Raw genomic sequence first — 20399 nt, 5'->3', positions numbered from 1 at the left:
TCAATGAGCTGGTATCTAGGCTCACAAGGCGTTCTCGTGCAAGGTTTTGCACAACGGCGTCTTATCCAACCCTATAAGGATTACTGCTGGCGTAAGACAGGGCTGCATTTTATCATCTCTTCTATTTCTCATAGTTATGGATGAGAGATTGCGGATGAGTCGTATATCCCCAATAGCAAGAGAATTCGTAGGGCAGTATCAGGTGGGTTTTATGGGGGCCCGTGCTACTACGGATTAAATTTCTACTTTCCGTCAAATCCTCCACAAATGTCGAAAGTACAACGTGCCCACGCATCGTATTTTTGTGGATTCCAGGGCAGTATACGATACAGTAGATCGAGAACAGCTATGGCAGATAATGCATGGGTACGATTTCGGACCAACTAACGCAGCTGATCACAGCTACGCTGGAGCGAGTGATGTGCTACGTGCGTGTTTCGAGGACACTCTCGAGTCCTTTCGAATCGCGCAGAAGATTGCGGCAAGGAGATGGACTGTCCTGTATGTTATTCAATATCGCTATTGAAGCTGTGATCCGGCGAGCGTGCATCGAAACGAGAGGAACGATCTCCAGCAAGCGTAACCGACTCCTAGCCTTCGCAGATACCCTCGACATCATTACTAGAAACCTTGGGACGGCGGAGGCAATCTACGCCAGACTAAAAACGGAGACTAGCAGGATATGATTACAAATGAATGCGTCGAAGACCAAATATATGGTGGGAAGAGGCTTCAGAGAAAGCAATGTTTGCCTCCCAATGACAGTGACTATTGGCGGCGATGAACTGGAACTAGTTGATGAGATCGTATATTCAAGATCTCTGGACACCGCCGACAATAATACGAGTAAGGGGATCCCACGACGCATTCAAGCTGGAAATCGAGCCTGCTTTTCCCTCCGCAAGACGCTTCGATCTAGGATCATACGCCGCCGCACAAAGCTGACGATGTACTAAACGCTAATCAGACCGGTAGTCCTCTACGGACTTGAGACAGTAAATTTGCGTACGTAAAACATACGTGACTAGCCGTATTTGAACGAAAGGAGTTGCGGACTTTTTTTGGTGGAGTACAAACGGAAAACGGAGAGTGGCGGAGGCGTACTACTTCGAGAGATTCCCATCGAACACCTGGCGAAAGTTGGGAGACTACGGTGGGCCGGCCACGTCGCCAGGATGCCGGACGATGACTCGACCAGGTTGAAGCCGACTTGCGTGTGTCGAGACGCGCAACGAATTGGCGACGAGTAGCCCAGGACCGAGTACAATGGAGAGGAATTCTTGATACGGGAAGAGCCACCCCGGCTCTCGGCTGCTAAAGTAGGTAGGTAATTATAATGGTAGGTAGTAGTACTTATAATGCATGAGATATTAGTTGGAGCAATTGACAGCAGGAATCCTCTAACGTTGAAGTAGCTAAATTACCTCGATGACCTCTCCGAAAGTTAGCCGATGAAATACCGGAACGATAAGCAGAGGAAGATATGATGACCTCTCCGAAAGCTCCCAGGCAGCAGGTTTCATAGTCAATGTATCAAAAACTAAGTCTACGGTAGTGATCACTGACAATTTCGAGAACTTCACAGTGGCGAGACAACAAGTTGAGTATGTGGCGTCATTCAATATCTTGGTAGCCAGATAACGCCCGTTGGTGGTACCATGACTGATATAGTCACATGGATCAGGAAGGCCAGAGGTGCTCTGCAGGTCTGCAAAACATTTGGCGCTCAAACTAGGTCAATTCAAGTGTCAAATCCGCAGTAGACTTGCGAAACGTGGTGCGTCTCGGCGAATATAACGTAAAAACTGCAGGTATTTATTAATCGCCGCCTGCGATATATCATTCGTGCCTGGTGGCCTGACAACATCGATGTCATCAAAAGCCGATAGTAACAGAAATTCGTGAAGGTAGGTGGAAGTGGATCGGACACACCTTGAGGAAAGGAGCGAACGAGATCTGCAGAGAAGCACTCGACTGGAATCCGCAAAGACAGCTTAGAAGAGGCAGACCCAGAGGATCATGGCGACGCAGCTTAGCAAACGATGTCCGAGCTGTAGACGACAACCTGTCCTGGGGACAGGTAAAAGCCATGGCGGGTAACCGGCGCACCAACTTGTTTATCAATGTAAGAAAATTATCGTAAAAATCTCCTAGCAAATTCAGAATTGTAACTAAAACTTGATAAAGTGCGACCCAGTGGATTTTCAATCGTATATAATGTTAATAACCGATATACATACGATTTTCAGCACAGAATTGTATAGCATTATGAAGCGAGTCGCGCTTAATCGGATATTATCGTATATAAATACTTATATAGTCGAAATGCTTATAATTATTCGAAATCACGTATATTGCCTCCAAAATAGTACGGATATGTTAGTTTTAAGCACGAAATAAGATTTATTAGCATGCATATCTGTACGTAATGCAGATTTTTATCTTTTATATACACATGAAAATACTAGCAGGATGGAGTAGGGTAAGGTGGTGCAGAATGCACCGCTTAAGCAAAACATCATTTTGCAGAGCAACGGCGTGTTTGTTCCACGTTTTTCAACTTCTAGAAGACTTTGGGATCTTTTTTACACTTACTTCTGGTGAAATTTCCTAACAAAAACCAGTATTGTTTGTTATTTTTGACGATTTTTGGCAAGAGTCAAAATCATTATGTGAGGCAGAACGCCAAAGCCCGTGGACAAAACGCACCCAGTTTGCCCAGTTAGGCGTTAAACGCAACCCAAAAATTTACCGTTCAATCACGTGTTATATAAACTCCTAAAACTAGGCTGCCACAATTGCGGAAGCGTTCGTTATAGCGTTTGTTGCAAACGCATGCTTGCTAGGACATAATGGGTTCATATCTAAACATAATTGGCAATAAAATTTAATCATCTACTTTTCTCCAACTGATGTGTGATAAAATATTGTGAGTTAAACAATGTACAATTAGGTTTAAGGTAAATTCTAAGTCCTATACAATAAATAATATTGCTACATTTTTAAGAAATAATCCGAAACAAAAGATGTACTGCAAATTAAAAATATTTTATAACTGTTCGATCCCGCTGTGATGCATTCTACCCCTGTTTTGTATTTTGAGGTTTATTGCAATATATGTGAAAAATATGCATAGTTAGTGCCGTTTTTGTGATGAATCATCGAGTATGACAGTATATCAATTAGATAGACTGTATTTATTATGAAATTTGCATACCAACTAGTGGTAAAAGCTTAAGAGAAAACCATGATTTCTTACATGTGGAATGAGATCGCGGATAATCGCTTGATTTTTTTGGATGTGGCTATGTTTGATGCTTTTACATGCTATATAATTATGAATTAGCGTGTTTTACATCAAAATAAAATGCGCATTCATAATTTTACCAAATAGTTTCCGCGTGATTTTGGTGGAGTGATTTTGGTTTGTTTCGCCCATTCGTATAACATGGTCGATCACTCGAAACGAGAATCGCAATGTCACCCCAGCTGTTAGAGTACACTCAAGTCGCTTTTTACGCGAAGGAATTTACGTCCCGCGTAAATCAAAACCGCGTAAAAAAACTGCGTAAATTCCAAAATTCGCGTAAAAAAAACCGCGTAAATTCCGAATTCGCGTAAAAAACAAACCGCGTAAAAAAACCGCATAAAAAGCGACTTCAGTGTACAGGACAAAAGCGTGGCTAGTGCTACGATCCTATTGACTCTTACGGTCTCTCCCAGTCCAGATTCGAACGTGCGACTGGTTTTTTTGAAGCAGCATTGTATCTCGAGGTCGACTGGGAAGACTGTTCACTGTTGTCAATATAAATTGGTACATCTTTAAGATTTTGACGCAAAGCTTACGTCATCCGACACGTTCAAATTACAAGTCATATTATCTGGCAAAGTTGACTCGAAAGCCTTAAGTAAATGATAATTCTTAAAATATCAGTCATCTTTGTAAGTTTCCAGGGAAATGTTACAAGAGATCACAATGCATTTCACTGTTTGGCCAGCAAACTAAAGGATTTACCCTTAGGTGAATTTGAAATGCATATTTGTCTGGCTGGCATAGTTGATTTTTACAAGTTTTGTTTGCTGGGTAAATAATGTCAGCACAGTAGTTACAATCAAGAGGAGTTATTACCGACAATTTCGCATCTATTTGCGCATCATTTTTGTCCGTGATAATTCACCTTAGGGGAATTGTGTATAACGTGCCCCTCCTGGCCAATGTGCCCCCTCTTCGTTTTTTCCTAAACAAGCGAAATCAAAATGCAAAACCACCCTGAAACCATAGTATTTGATGCAACCAGCCTACTATGCAAGTATGACAGTTGTCACATGCTGTAAAAACAAAACAAAAATAAATTTGTTTTTGAGCAGCTTTCGATGTAACTTTTGGCGTTGTTTCCATGAGCTATTTTCTTGTCAAAATCTGTAAATAACCGGTTGTTGCGATTCGATTGCGTGAAGTGAACTTCAAAAAGTCATCCCTCCCAAAAATAACGGTATGAAGCGCTTGATTTGCTTTGGCATTTAATATTTTTTTAAATAAGTAAAAGCAGGCTAATATGCCCCACTTGCGGTGGTGCAATTTGCCCCCCTTGCAAATGTGGCTATAGACATAGGTAAACAGATCTAAGTTGAAGTCAATTGCCCTTATTTAATTCAATTAGTATTGTAGAGTAGCCGTGGTGGGAATAATTTATTACCAACGTCCAAATTTCAGATATTTCAACTACGCAGCGCAAAATGCCGCAGTTGCAGTATAATGTGCCCCATGCAGAAAAGAAAAAATGCACCAGAAGGCCGAAACTAGGTTTATTTTATATAAAAATACGATATTTTGAAGACAACGGAAATAATTTTACTTTCTACAAAATAGAGTAGAAATACACTGGTGGAAATACTCAAATTACCGCATTGGACATTTTATACTGCAGGTGGGGCATTTTACCCCGCGCAAACGAGAAACACAACATTTAGGCGATTTTATTAAATAATTCCTAGCATATTTATTCTACAATACTAAATGAAATAAACAATTGCAATTGGTTTTCAGCTCAAATACCAACATATACTTGTAGTTGTAACGTTAATTTGGGGAAGCATAACGGAGATCTATCCATTTATTCTTAGGGGGGGCACATTATACACATTTCCCCTACATACAATGGACATACGGCATAACTTGTCTAGAGACTATAAAATTTTTTGCTTGAACAAGTGGGTGTCGGGCACAAATAATCATACATAGTTGATGAAAAAAACTTTTCCTTTCCAAAATTTTCTTCCTTCGTTCGAAATTAAATCAAAGTATTTTTTGCTCAACGACTTTTTAAGCAGCTGATATTTTGTTCTCTTCTTTAACGCAATCATTTAAAATGCTAGAACGATATATTTATTTAAGTAAATTAATTCATTGCAAAATTAGAGCTAATAATTTATTCTTGAAGTTTGTTTATGCAAAAATATAAGCTAATATTTATCAAAACCCTACTTTTAAGATTGAATTTGTAAAATTGTATTAGGCAACAAGATTATACAAATTACCAAATTACTATCTATAGAGGCTTCAGTGTTAAGTCTGTTAGTCTGCGCCTTAACTATATTGTAATTGGATACATATATTCGAACGGGTGTCACAAGAAGCTTATCGCGATCGCCGAGGTCGAAGAATTCGAGAACGGGATAACGTTTGAGTGACTTTTAATATTTTCCCTTGATCGATGAATTTCCAACAGCAGCAACAATCGATCAATTCCGAATTTAACACCAGCCGTAGCTTGAGGATAGAATAGCTTATCGCGTAGGAGGCATAAATTTCGTGTACACCAGCATTTCAAAATGCCGGAATTGTTTTTCGTCACGCATCACCTTGGGGGTCCTCAAAGGCATTTGTATTGCTAGTTTGAGGCCCTACTTAGCTCTTCCAGTTCACGCTGAGTAGAAAAACTAAGCGGTAATGGGAAATGTTCGTGTAATTATTGTCAATGTAATTGAAATAAAAACATGTCATGGAAAGAACAGTTTGATCCTAAACAGTCATGGTGATGCATACAAACATGCACTGATGTAAAATAGTCTTGTATCTTGTTTGGTGGATTATACAAATTTCAAAAAAATTAATTCAAATATTTTCACATCATAGGAAGATGTAAACAAATGTCTCATTTGGAGCGAAAAATTTCAGCGGATCATAGTCTCTACGTCATAGCTTGAATCAAATTGTTATAACCTGCCATAGTGAATAGAAAGCAACTGTTCGTGGATAGTAGTGACCCCAAAATTTATTACTACTTTATCACATCTTCTTACTCATTGGTAAAACTTTATTCACGGCTCGCTTCCGAACAACGCCTCCACAAGTATATAGCGAGTAGAAACCCGTACTATCCATTCAATTTCTCCACGGAAAAGCCAATCAAATAAATGTTTGATGTTCAGCGTAGTTTCAACATCTATTAATACAACAACAGTATTACGCCGATGATTTCTATAATAAAGAAACAATGTTGCGAGCCAAGCTAAACCGCCGCTTCATAAACAAGTTTCAGTATCGGTCAATTGCAATTATCTTCGACCTGTTCGGAACATTTGATGGTTAATCCATTTCCTTTCTCGCTAAGATCGGCTATCCGCGCCGCGTTAAGCGCAAAACCCGCAAATTAGAACAACACGTGTGCTAGAAGCGAACTACTGGCGGAAATAAGGGAAACGCGTAGAAAGGCTGTGGTAAAATTGTTCATGGAATTCGTGCTGAGGATAAATCTTAGATTTAAGGCAATTATCTCTAGGTCTAAAGATTACTGCCATAGCAACGAATCTGATGGATCCATTTTCATAAGGGAAATTTTAGCCGAACCAAATAGTGGTCCACGGACAAAAGAGAAGGGCACCAACGAGCAGGCTCCGTCGAGCGGATGTTTGAACAAGAATCAAGCTAACATTTATTCTGGAACGCTCGAACAGCCTCGTTAAAGATTACGCAGTATGTAATTTGTGATCCTATTTTCGACTGTTTAGGCCATTCCAATCAATAACACGTTTTAAAGAACCCGATGAAGTATAAGGTGAATCGACTAAAATGTGGCCGACCGTTGAAGCCCATTTTGGAAGATAGAACTGCTATGGTATGATATAGTTAACGTATCATTGTCAGCGCCCAGTTACAATGGACATAAAAACATACTTCAAGCCCCCGGACTGCCACACCGTAAATGGGCAGTCTAAGCGAACCGGTCGCCACGGGTCAGCTCCAGAAGCATTCCCAGCATTCCAGTTATGGTGACGTGTCAGCCGGCAAAACATGTCGCGTACTTGCTATGTACCGGTTTGTACACGCATCTCGAGCCCAAAAGATCAGTGGGGTGATGACTCGTCTCTCTTAGCTTGAGATGAATCATCTCCAGGTGCACCGGCACTCCACACTCCAGTTGAATCAGGCTGTTCATTCACCTCGGAGCAACCTGCAACCTACTTAGGCATTGATGCTTTCTCGTAACATATGGTCCGAGATGACTATGAGCGCGATAAAATTGTTATGTGCAGTTGGCCACCCCGTCCGTAGTTTATTGTCATCGCTGGATCGTTTACGAATGCTCTAAACGGATGCCACCGTTTGGAAGAAAAATACTACAACATCAATACCAGCTACTGGGAAAGTAGGGTGCATTAACTTTTTCCGAGGTTCGAGTCACCATCAGGTGATTTCCTGAACGCGAGTTTGATTGCATTTTTTAACAATTATTTCTTTAGCGCTAGATCAGTGTATTTGATTTTTTTTCTCACGCATAGTGCTACGCACTACGCTTGTACCCAGTTCCCAAGTTCCACAGAGCATTTTCAGCTTAAAATGTTGAATGCCATGCAAGGCTTTATTTTGCTTTAAACATAATTTGTCTCGTCAAGTGTAACTTGTCAAAAAGGCATATTTAGAAATTGTGATTATTTTTTTCTAAAAACCGTATCTTGAAGTCTACTTATTCGATCAAAAGAACTTCAAAGGAAAAGTTGTTGGAAATTAAGTGTGTTTCAAAAAAAAATCACTGAAAGAAAAAACTTGGCAAAATACAACGATAAAATTCATAAAATGTGACTTTCCTCCAAATATGTCCGATTTACCTCGTTTTTGGATAGGCTAAGTTTTGTCCTTAAATCTGATAGAGAACTTTTTTTCTTTTTTTTTCTTTATTGAAACAAAATTAAATTCTAAGTACTCCCTTTTTAACCGTTATGTGTGCGACAGGGTATCCTGGTACCTTTTGAGTTCTAAAATATGTAGTTATAACTCATTCAATTTAAAACATACATCATTGAAATTTTGCGACATTGTAAAACTCGTTGATGTTAAATAACTGAGGTAATTTGGTGCATATCCATAAAGGGGATTAGCAATGAGAGGCTCTTGAATTTTTTTTTTATTACGCAGGAGGGCGACCAGGGTACCCAGGTACCCATGATTTGCTCTGTTCATAACTTTGGCTATTTAGAACCGATTTGCATGAAACCAGAGGCATTTTATTCGTACATTTATCTAGTTTTAATTGAATAAAGCATTTGGTCATTAAGTGACAAATAGTTTCCAGGAATCGGTAATTCCGGAGCAACTTCCGGTAAAAGGTGGGAAGCTGCTTGCTTTGAAAGAATATGAGTTATCAGTAAAGTTATCAGCTTTGAACTTGACATTGTGGACCCTTTTTTCACCTAATGATATAAACTGGTCACTTTAGAGCGCATTGGCCATTCCAGAATTGGGTTCCTGTAGGGCTACAGATAGACAAGATATGGCAGATAATGCACAAACACTGTTTTCCGGACAAATTGGCGCGACTGATCAGAGCTACATTGGATCCAGTGATGTGTTTCGTACGCATCACTGGTACGCATCTCTCGAGTCCCTTCGAGACGCGGCGAGGGTTGAGACAAGGTGACGGTTTATCCTGCATGCTGTTCAACATCGCTCATACATGAAAGGAAGAGGCTCAAAGGAAAGAAACGCGCGTCTTCCACGGACGGTAACCGTTGGCGGCGACGAACTAGAAGTGGTAGAGGAGTTCGTGTATTTGGGATCGCTGGTGACCGCGGACAACAACACTAGTAAGGAGATCCAGCGGCGCATCTAAGCGGGAAATCGGGCCTACTTTGCCCTTCGTAAAACGCTACGATCAGGAAGCGTACGCCGCCGCACGAAGCTAACAATGTACAAAACTCTTATTAGACCGGTAGTTCTTTATGCACTTGAAGCCGTGACGCTGCTTACGGAGGACATACGCTCCCTTGCCATGTTCGAACAGAAAGTGCTGCGGACGATGTTTGGCGGAGTACAAACTGAAAGCGAAGAGTGGCGGAGGCGTATGAATCACAAGCTACAGGCACTGCTTGGGGAGACTCCCATCGTACATCTAGCGAAAGTTACCAGGCTACGGTGGTCGGACATGTCGTAAGGATGCCGGACGACAGTGCGACGAAAATAGCCATCTTCAACAACCCAACCGGCACCGGGAACAGGGAGGCCCAACGTGCACGATGGCTCGACCAGGGGTGACATTGCGATTCTCGTTTCGAGTGGTTTTGGTTCGTTTCACCCATTCGTTTAACTTGGTCGAAACGAACCAAAATCACTCGAAACGAGAATCGCAATGTCACCCCAGGTCCAAAGCGATTTGCGACTTCTTTGACGACTAGGATATTGGCGACGAGTGGCCCAAGACCGAGTTGAATAGAGACGAGTGCTTGAAACAGCACGAGACACCCCGGCTCTATGCTGCTGAAGAAGAAGAAGAAGAAGAAGCTGCATTCTTGGAAACACTTTTCGCTTGCCGTAGTAAATTTTAAAAAGGGAATCGCCAAAACAAAATGAAGAAGAGTAAGAAGTCACATGTCATGTCCTGTCCTAGCTGTATACATGTTTACACGATAGAGTAAAGTATCCTTACATCAACGTGATATATATATAGGTGTGGCGATGTTGGTTAAGTGGTGTTAGTGCAACGAAGCAATTTCATCATGGTGTGGGTGGAATCGTAAACTGACCAGTCACGATCAAGTGTGACGTCAAACTCCAAAAACAAACCCCATTGTCCGACGCGGTTTGTTTTTGTAGTTTGACGTCGTTTTCTGATTTTTAGCTACTAATAAAATCAAATGTCTCCTTCCACACCTTTTAAACCTCATTGTCCTTACATTACATAGAGACTCACTGCTTGAAGAACATGTAATTTTACTGTTGGTTTAACATGCGAAATTGCCGTACATACACGAGAACAGCGAGTACAACATCGAACCGTCAAACTCGATGTCGCTATGTTGCTGAATTGGAGTTTGACACTTTTGGGAGCGCTGACAGCTTTGGAAGCGCGATGTTATCTTCTATCAAATGCACAGCTGAGGATAAGTTTGCTCTTGCTCCTTGCGTATAGGACTTTCTCAAGTAACTTTCCTCCTAGGGAGGAGTGATTGACAGGTTACATGGCATTGAAAATTTCCGACTATGACATAGTCACAGATCACATAGTCACTATGTGGTCTGTTATACCGACGGACGGTTCCTTATACGAAAGTCGCGTGGTGCTGGTGTTTACTGCCGTAAGCTGGAATTGGTAGAATCCTATTCATTGGGTAATTGGGTGCACCGTTTTCCAAGCTGTAATCTTTGCAATTATGTGCGGGATTCAGTTTGCACTTCAGAAAGAACCTATAAGCAAGATTATTTATTTCTGTTCTGGCTATAAAGCCAGGTCACTATAAAAGCACTTTGTGCGGCTGATTCATAATCCAAAACTATCAAGCGTGGCAGCTCAACTAGAAGAAATAAGCATTCTGAATGCCGTCCTGGTTTGGGTTCCTGGCTATCCTGGTAAAACCGGAATATACAACAAAACACTCAGGATTCACAACAACAAAAGATTCGATCATGGATCAACTTATTTATCATGTGTAGACCTCCCAAGGGGTGTAATATTGGTACGTCAATTACCAACGGTTTCAGTATCCCCTCGGGGATCAATCGGTATATATGTGTTTTATTGTTCAAATTCCTATTCCCTCTGTTTTCCTTCCCTTCCTCAGTACGGAAATGATGACCCGGACAAGATGGGCAAGGCGCAAGTTTTCCACATGATTATGAGGAACGTGCTGCTCGAGCCAGAGATGCTGATACCTGATGATCTGCCGGGGCTCATATCGTTTAACTGAAGCATACGCCGCCTTGAAGTCTGAGACAAAAACATTAAGAATGATTTGTAATGACCTAAGTAGTTTTCAAGATACAAAAAAATAATCTCATTACAAAATACGCTCGTTTTAAAAGTTACTCTTGACGAAAAAATTATGTTTAATGCAAAATGAATCCATACGTGGTATTCAACATAGCAAAATTTCATTCCAGTCAAAAATAGTCGACTCAACCATTTTGCTAGTTGAGCTGGAAATGCTCATTAGCATTTCGTCACAACTATGTAGAAAGCACTAGTTAAAATTACAAACGATGTTCGAGAAAATAAATTTCACCGCACGGTGCCAAAGGATAGAGAAATTTTTGTTTTAGAAAATGTTGGCCATCATTTCAATACGTCGATTTCCGATTTAGCATTAATTTTATTGCTCCGATAGTGAAAGGAAAAAATTCGCAAATTTTTTCAGCTAATGATCCGTCGTCGAGCATTGCACTGACTCGCTGCGTGGTTTGTACATATATTATTTGCCCCCGGAACGCATTAGCGGATGCTGCAAGCTCACTGCTACAATTCTGCTTGCCGGCGAAGTGTTACCAATTATCCGGCTTAAATAACTGGGTTTGGCCGTGCATCGTGAACGGACGGTTTCTTTAATCGTTGGTCATTCAAACGTGAATGACCGGTCAATCTCGCGGTGCATCGGTCACACCCCAACCCCAACAGCCGTACGCACTTTGCGGACGAAAGGCCCAGGACACTTGACTATGGAGGAGATGAAAAACAAAATCAATGAATGAGTAATCATAACTTAATGATGGTGTAGTAGTGTGTAGAATCAGTGAAGAAAGGTAGGCCAGAAATAATAAATACTCAATGGATGTTATTTTTGCTAACAATGTTTAATTCGAATGTAACGCGAATGCGAATGAAAACTGCTCACTTTCTATTTGGATGATGCGTATGGCAGCGTGTAGAAGTCGAAGCAAGAGATGTTCGACGAATATGCATTTTGTTTGTTATACCTACGCTCATTTTGCATTGTTTGTTTATGTTAACAGTAGTTGTGTTTTGAAGCGCCACAGTGGAATGGAAATAAATTTTGGCAAACGTAAAAGCAATCGGAATTGAGAGTATTTACTACATGTATCTGTTAGAACGGGTCATGTTCCATAAAAAAGCACAGCACTGACGAAAAACATTTAGCGGAATTTGACCTAATTAGTGAAAGCTCGATGCTCAAGTTCCTTGCTAAAACAACATCTTATTTTAGAAGACAAACCAGACGTTTCGTGGATTGATGATTTCAACTTTGGAGTTTGTACCGCTATCGAAAGCATGTTCAGCCATATGTTATAAACCGCCAAATTGAAGCAATGAAAAGCACAAGGAACTTAGAGTTGAATCAATCGTAGATTGAAAATTAATTACACAATGCGTTGCGAACATTTTTCCAACTAGAATGAGGTTGCAAACAATAGAATAGAACCTTTCAACAAACGATGAAATTATGTATTCTTTTTATTGTTACAGCTGCCTTTTGGACGAAGATAAATTTTCTCACCCTTTGCCATGGACGGACATGAAGCTGAATAGCAATTAGTTTCATACAAAGTCAAGCCTCGGACTCCAGATGTGGTTACTTCTCGCCGGAGGTAAACCCACGTTCAACTGTTTCTAGTGTATGCGAAATTTTACGATGAGAACAGAACGGGTCGGCAAGAATGGCCAAAGGTCGTTAGGCACACTCCGGCGCAATAAACGGTCCAACTGGCACGCAAGCACCGTGGCGTGGCGCACAGATTGCGACTACACCTCAACAAACAAGCCACTTGAAGCAGGATGATCACTGTTAAATGATAGAATTAACACAGCAAATGGCATCGGTTTGACTATGGATGGATATAGGAACTTAAAGTGTAATAAAACAAAACCTATTTCATATTCAATAGAAGAATTACTTAGATCAAATTATGGGTATTGTCGTTCGTAACCATCATCGAGCTTAAACCGTTTATGATATTTGCTGTATTCTACGGAAAGGTGACGATAATTAAGCGAAGTCGAGGCTAATTTAACACGGTATCGCATGGACAATCTTCCGACTGCACTAAATTCATGTGCCTATTAGCATCTTTTTTTTTGTCATCGAACATGACCGCGTTTACTACGCGTTTCTAGGCACGCGTGTCTCTCACGCTAGGATAAAACAGTAACAAAAGCTAAAATTTTGTGCATCTCCGTTGAAAATGAAGCACGCAATTACCAATTTTTAGTCATCACTACTCCTAGTGCAGCACATCTTTGAAGAGCCAATTTCAGTTTCCTGAAGTCCGATTCATTTAAAGTATAGCAAGCATAACTCGTGATGACACTTCAATTTCAATATTTATTACAAGAATGTTGGAGAATTACAAACAAAGATTAACAAACGATTTTCGTTGCGGCAATCATCATCATCTCCACAGAAATCTGACGGAATGACGATGTTATATAACTCTGTACAGTAATTCGGTAATTTTACGTTATATCGTTCATTCGTCTCGTTGTTTTTTATAAAAAGTCGTTTTCCTCATCCTAATTTTCTATATCGCACATACCATTTCACGAGCAACATGTTAAAAGCTCCAAAGCGCAAATGTGAGATTCTCTTTGCGTCTCCTCTCTTACGCTTCTCACGGCGACGTCAGCGGATTTCAACCCAATTTTTCTTAATGATTAGTTAGCAGTGGTTGGAAAATTCATGAAAAAATGATTATTTGAATCGTTGAACATCCCTTATGAACATATACTATTCGCCTGCCCCGCCAAAAATACATCCATCGGCTTGGAATTTTATCAAGAACATAACCTCATCGTGAACAACGTAAATTGTTCAAAAATTGAATATTGAACATTGAGTGTGGTCGATTTAGCGGGTATAGGATGCCCTGGGACGCCGGAAAGTATTCAAAATAATATCCTCAACACACAGCTAACAGCTGTGAATACGGGAACACAGATGACGGAAGGACACAAAAATTCGCCTATGAGAATATAAATCAATTTTCATTCACTAGCAATTTGCAGCATTTTCTTTTTAATATCAGCCTATGATGCGCTACACTACTACAAATATGCGAGTCAGATGCGCCTGAAACTCTTCTATCGTGTTGACATAGCTAGTTTTTGAGTAACAACCACTTGCTCCTGGTGCTTGTGTATATAGACGTTTTAATGTACACTAGCACCAGAAACAAGCTGTTGTCACTGCAAAACTAGTTATCTTCAATGAGCCGGTATGTAAGCAACACCGACAGGTTATCCATCTGACTCTTTTGAACTGCTTTTGAAGGACAGTAATACACCGAATAGGCCCCGGGGTGGTACTATTTGCTCATTGTAATTTCTCAGGCTTCTTCTAATAGATACAGCTGGTTTTTGGTAGACGAAAAGCCCCAACAATATGCCAAAAATCTGCTTTATTGTTAATTGCGCAACTAAGAAATTATGGTTGGCGCAAGCGCAGTGCCACCTATTGAGTTATTCGGTGGATTGCTTTAAAACTGTTATGGTTTGTACCATGTAGACTTTTTACTGCCAGATATTTAAACAACACAGACACAGCCGCAGCAACTTCATCATTTCTCGCGACAATAACTGAAATTCAGTAGCTTTTCATTAAGACCAAAATGCACTACGATATTATGTAAATGTTATTCTACCAATTGGGATATAGTTTCAACGTAATTCCTGAATATTGTTCAGGCTACCGCTTAATGGGCCGAAAATACCCACTCGAACCGCATTTTCACGCATTTCCATCAGCGTAAGAGAGGAGACAAAGAAAATCTCTCATTTGCACATTAGACCTTAAGACATTTTGCCCGAGATTTAAGGAGAAATGAGTCGTCATTTATTCTGTAAATTTCAAAAGCAGTTTTTTTTGTTAGAAACAAAAAATCTTTGGAGGAAAATTTATTCTCTGTATTCAGATTGGCAAGAAGAATGCGGTAAATACATTTCTAAAAACAGAATGCTTGTTTTGGGCTCAAAAACTGCCCTTTCTCTTAATCTTTCTTCATTATGCATCAATGCATTGTTTCCATCTGAGACCTATGGCAACATCGGGAAAAATCCGAGGTGAAGTTTTGGGACTCTAGACACTACACCGCCCCCCTTTCGTTAGCGAGCTACAAGGTGTTTCTGATTGATGTACCCGACAAGTGTCAGATCTTGTGCGCTTGCGGTTTTTATATTTATCATAGGCCAAACGATCAGAGACTATGTTTTCGTCCTTTACTCTCGGGTTTCATGACCAATTTTTGTTATGATAGCCATCATAACAGTGTAATAAAATTTAAATTGTTGCTTGGGTGGTGTGGATTACTTACTTACTTACTTATATGTCCATGTCCGCCGGTCCGGCAGAACAAAGGGATGAAATCAAAGATCTCCACTGGTGACGATTACCCGCCATGGCTTTTCCCTGTCGCCAGGACAGGTTCTCGTCTACAGACCGGATGTCGTTGGCTAAGCTCCATCGCCATAAGCCTATGGGTCTGCCGCTTCTACGCTGTCCTTGTGGTTTCCAGTCGAATGCTTCTCTGCAAACCGCGTTCGCTCCTTTCAGCAAGGTGTGTCCGATCCACTTCCGCCTACATTCACGAATTTCTGTGACTATCGGCCGTTGATGACACCGACGATGGAGTTCCTCATTGGATATCCAGTTATCAGGCCACCAGGCACGAATGATGTATCGCAGGCACCGGTTAATGAATACCTGCAGTTTTTGCGTTGTCTCCGCTGTGCCGTACCATGTTTCGAAGGCATTCAGCAGTACGGATTTAACGTTTGAATTAAAGATTCGGGTTTTCGTACGTATAGTGATCTGGTTTGAGCGCCAAATGTTTCGCAGACCTGCAAAGGCACCCCTGGCCTTCCTGATCCGTGTGGCTATATCAGGCTTGGTACCACCAGCGGGCGTTGTCTGGCTACCAAGATTTTGAAAGGCGTACCTGTACCTGCTCAACTTGTTGTCCTGCTACTGTGAAGTTGGTGGAATTGTCAGTGTTCACTACCATAGACTTAGTTTTCGCTATATTGACTGTGAAACCTGCTGCCTGGGAGCTCTCGGAGAGGTCATCTAACTTGCTCTGCAAATCGTTTCGGCGTTGTGCGAGCAAGACAATGTAATCGGCTAGGTCGAGATCATTTAGCTGCTCCATCGTTAGAGAATTCCAAGGCAATCCTCGATTTGGTCTACTGTCAATTGCTCCAACTAATATCTCATCCATAACGATGAGAAACAGAAGCGGTGATAAAATGCAGCCCTGTCTCATGCCAGCAGAAACCCTTGTGGGGTCGGACAAGACGCCGTCGTGCAAAACCTTGCATGAGAACGCCTCGTACTGAACCTCGATGAGATGGACTAGCTTATCTGGAACTCCTCTACGCCTAAGTGTGCCCCAGATGTTTTCGTGGTTGAGTCGGTCGAACACCTTTTCGAAGTCAACGAACACTAGCAGAAGAGAGTCCTGGAATTCGTTGATCTGCTCTAATATAATGCGGAGCGTTGTGATATGGTCTACACATGATCGACCAGCACGGAATCCAGCATGCTGCCGCCGGAGAGTAGCATCGATCTTCTCCTGGATCCGGTTGAGGATTACCTTACAGAGTACTTTGAGAGTAACACAGAGCAATGTGATGCCACGCCAGTTACCGCATTCAGTTAGGTCTCCTTTCTTAGGGACTTTGACCAATATGCCCTGCCTCCAGTCCACCGGAAAAGTTGCGGTTTCCCATATATTGTTGAAAAGCTGATGAATCATCTGGGTTGACAAAGATGGGTCATCCCTGGCGCTCTATTGGATTTCATACTCTTGATGGCTGCTACCATTTCATCCAGCGATGGCGCCTCCGAGTTGACGCAATTAGTTCGACGAACTGTAGGCGTCATATGCTGCTGGTTTCGGAAGAGTTGTTCCATCGCTTAAGCTGTTCTATACGGTCAGTCAATAGCTGACCAGCTCTGTCCTTTAGCGGTATCTTTGTAATCATCCTGCCACCACTAAGGCGGCGAGAAATATCGTACAACAAACGGATAACACCATTGGCGGCGGCGGTTTCTCCTTGTTCGGCTAGGGAGTTAAGGCCCAGACACAATGCATACGGATTTTACTACGTTGGGACAATTTGACAGTTTTTCCATTGGTTTTCTTTCAAATATTCGCAACGTAGTAAAATCCGTATGCATTGTGTTTGGGCCTTTAGTCCAGGCTCTCTTGTCCCGGTGGTGTGGATTGATGTCAAAAATTTGCTGGCGGTGCCGAAGAACAAGAACCATCCCAACACGCCGGAACTTCACCCAATCGAGCAACATCAATGTCAGCTTCAATTAATAGACATTTTATCTTACATTTATTTTTCTTTGTTCGTGAAAATGAGGATGGAAGTTCTAGCTACATATTAAAACGTTTGTGCTACAGTTACTATCCTCAAACCCTCAATTTATTCTTTGGAGCGTACTATACTGTTACGAGAGTATCTATTCTTTTGTCGTTAGATACTTGTGCGATTTTACTCCAGTTGTTTATGGATATTCAGTTTGTGCAGTCAACAGTAAACTTCTACAATGCAATGCCAACGGGACAACGGTGAAGTTTATCGATACTGTTCCAGTTCCATGCATCAACTGCAATTGTATGATTCTCATAAATAAAATACGAAACTTGTTGGCAATTCCTGACGTGTATGGGGTAAAGGAAATAGAAAACTTTTTTACAGATGACAATCAATATCCTATTGTACGATGATATAAACTTTCTGCCAACAATACTTTCAATTTCCGATTCCAAAACATGCATGTAATGCTTCGTCGACTCCCAGTACGATGGAGAAAATCAATACGGGTAGCGTTGAGAAAAATGCAAACATTTTATCTCTGTCTTCATATTATCCAAACTGCTAATTGCCTTGAAAGCTTTTCATTTTACTCGCGTAGCTCGCGAATTGCTTCCGTTCGTTGCCGACATCGGCCCAAGAATGTTTCCGTGCCATTTAACAATCGGCAAAAATGCTTTGCATGACAAATCAAAAAATTTCGCAGTTGTCTCCGCAAGGAAACGTGAGATTTTCACGGCAAAAAAAATGGTATGGCTTTTCGGCTGAAACTATGCACAAACCTTAAAGATTGCACTCCGCCTGGAACGGAGAAAACGAGTAGCCAACAGCGAAGATGTGATAAAAGAAGATAGCTTAAAAAAGCGCCAAAGAGCGCCGAATAAATTATCCGAAATGGGAAACTTTGCCCGCAAAGAACGGTTGATGGGCAGACGTGCAACATCGACGAAAAAATAAAAAAAAAATAAAACATAAAAGCACCATCCCGGGCGCGTGTGGGGCAAGCGGGCATCGAATGCGCCTTTTGAGTTTGAGTCGCAATGGTCGTCCTGGGACGACGACGACCATTCGCTGTTCTGTTTGCTTGCCAATCATCAAATGGAAAACATTGACCGCTAAAACCGAAACTCCCGAACTCGCTCCCGACATTTCAGTCTCCGTATTCGAAGCTGATTGCAACATTCGAAATATTGTATCGACACGAGTGGTCGTTGTAGAAATTTATTCGACAGCAACAGATTTGTTTTTAATCAATTTTGGTTTTCGAACACTTGTGGGTTCTTGGTTTCGACACAAATTCACAATTAAGTTATTATATTGTTAGCTTTCGTGTTTCAACATTGAAAACAATGCAAAGTTAGCTTGTAATTCTTGCGATCAATTGATTCCACTTAATCAATAAAAACTCTGTCATGTTTGAAGAACGTATTTATTTGATCTTACACAACTATGTTAACATTCTCTGTCAATCTATTTAACATTTATAGAGAATTTACTACCACAAAGTAGACAAAGTATAAAGTACACTTTTTCACACGATAATATCGAAAATTCAAATTTTCACCTGCTAGTCTAAAACTGCTCTTCATGATAGGAGAATTCGCACTGCACACAGTTGTTCTGAGGCAGCACATTTTGCCCCCCATCACCCTGCGGATGCGACTCGGAATGTTTCGACCATTGCAAAACACCCCAGCCAGCGCGAAGGAAATCTTTCTTGGAAATCGTTCGGCACCAATCAATTCTTAATGCAATCGAAATTCGCTTCACCGAGCAAGCCTGAAGTCTTACTGCACACGCAGCATCTGTCTGTCAGCCTGCTAGAGGCTGAGGTTTCCTTCGGTGTCCGAGGAGGACAGGTGCGTTCTAAGTTCTACTAAGATACGGACCTTCGCTCTCTTTTGATCGCAGAATAGAAGACATGAACGCATACCTGACTAACAGTACGTTTACTTATATAGACGCAGGCTGGTAGCCACTTGTCACTAAACAGACCCCAGAATGGCAGCAAACGACGTACCAGGGTCGGTCATCAAGCGTCGTTGTAAGCAACACGCCTAATCATTTTCTTCAGTGGGATGCTGTTTTGCAGACGACGTGATTATAAATTATGCAGATATTGGTTATCATGCTGCATCGTGTCGTGCTATGCAGACTCGACTGGCGAACCGCAGGAGAGTGTGGACAAAATAAGCAAAAAAGAATATCTAGGCAAACGACTTTGGCAAACAGTACAACAGTACTTACCTCATGCCATTTCGCAGCAACATTTTGTTCAAATCCTTGAAAACAGTGGATCCGTTATACAAACTATGGGGGAACAGGTTCCGTTGCACACACGATGGTCGATAAATGGGACCAAGCTATTAATTGCTGGTAAACACTATCGAAAAAAATTCCAATCACTCAATTTGTATTCTACGAGTAAAAAGAACTGCGTATTGCTTCGGCACCAAAAGTAAGAGAGACCGCAAATGTTGTTTAAATTTTCTCAGTAAAATGCCACACTGCGCGATTAGAACAGGTTAGATAATTATCATCATCCCTCAGATTTCACCTTTTCGTATTTACACACAAACAGTACATAAGAGCTCACTGGAGTAAACTTCACGTAGATGTTGGGAAAAATGCGTCGGAAAATGCCGGGCGGCAACGCGATTAGCGCTTCTAACAAAATAAAAAAACGTCATAAACGGACGACGAGCAAGTTAAGACTGAACGCTGGTTCACTGTTTTGTCTTTCGAGTGAATTTTCAAAGCCTGACCGCGAGCTGATCCTCAAACCACCGCGCGCATAGCAGCAACTGCCTCTGCCTCCAGCGAACCGAACGCCAGGCCCTACACACACTAGTACCG

The 20399-nt window shown here is 41.4% G+C and overlaps 1 protein-coding gene across 1 annotated transcript in view; it reads right to left on the bottom strand.

The window, feature by feature from the left end:
* LOC128733086 (uncharacterized) overlaps window positions 1–20155 on the bottom strand; it is a 115143-nt gene extending 94988 nt beyond the window's left edge. Inside the window, exon 1 of the mRNA XM_053826695.1 lies at window positions 19791–20155. Coding sequence (XP_053682670.1) covers window positions 19791–19813 — 23 coding nt within the window. The 5' untranslated portion in view covers window positions 19814–20155. The remainder of the gene's footprint in view (window positions 1–19790) is intronic.
* Window positions 20156–20399: the final 244 nt, after the last annotated feature.

Source organism: Sabethes cyaneus, chromosome 1 (genome assembly GCF_943734655.1).
Source record: "Sabethes cyaneus chromosome 1, idSabCyanKW18_F2, whole genome shotgun sequence".
Lineage (NCBI taxonomy): Eukaryota > Metazoa > Arthropoda > Insecta > Diptera > Culicidae > Sabethes > Sabethes cyaneus.
This window is presented reverse-complemented; position numbering and strand designations above follow the sequence as displayed.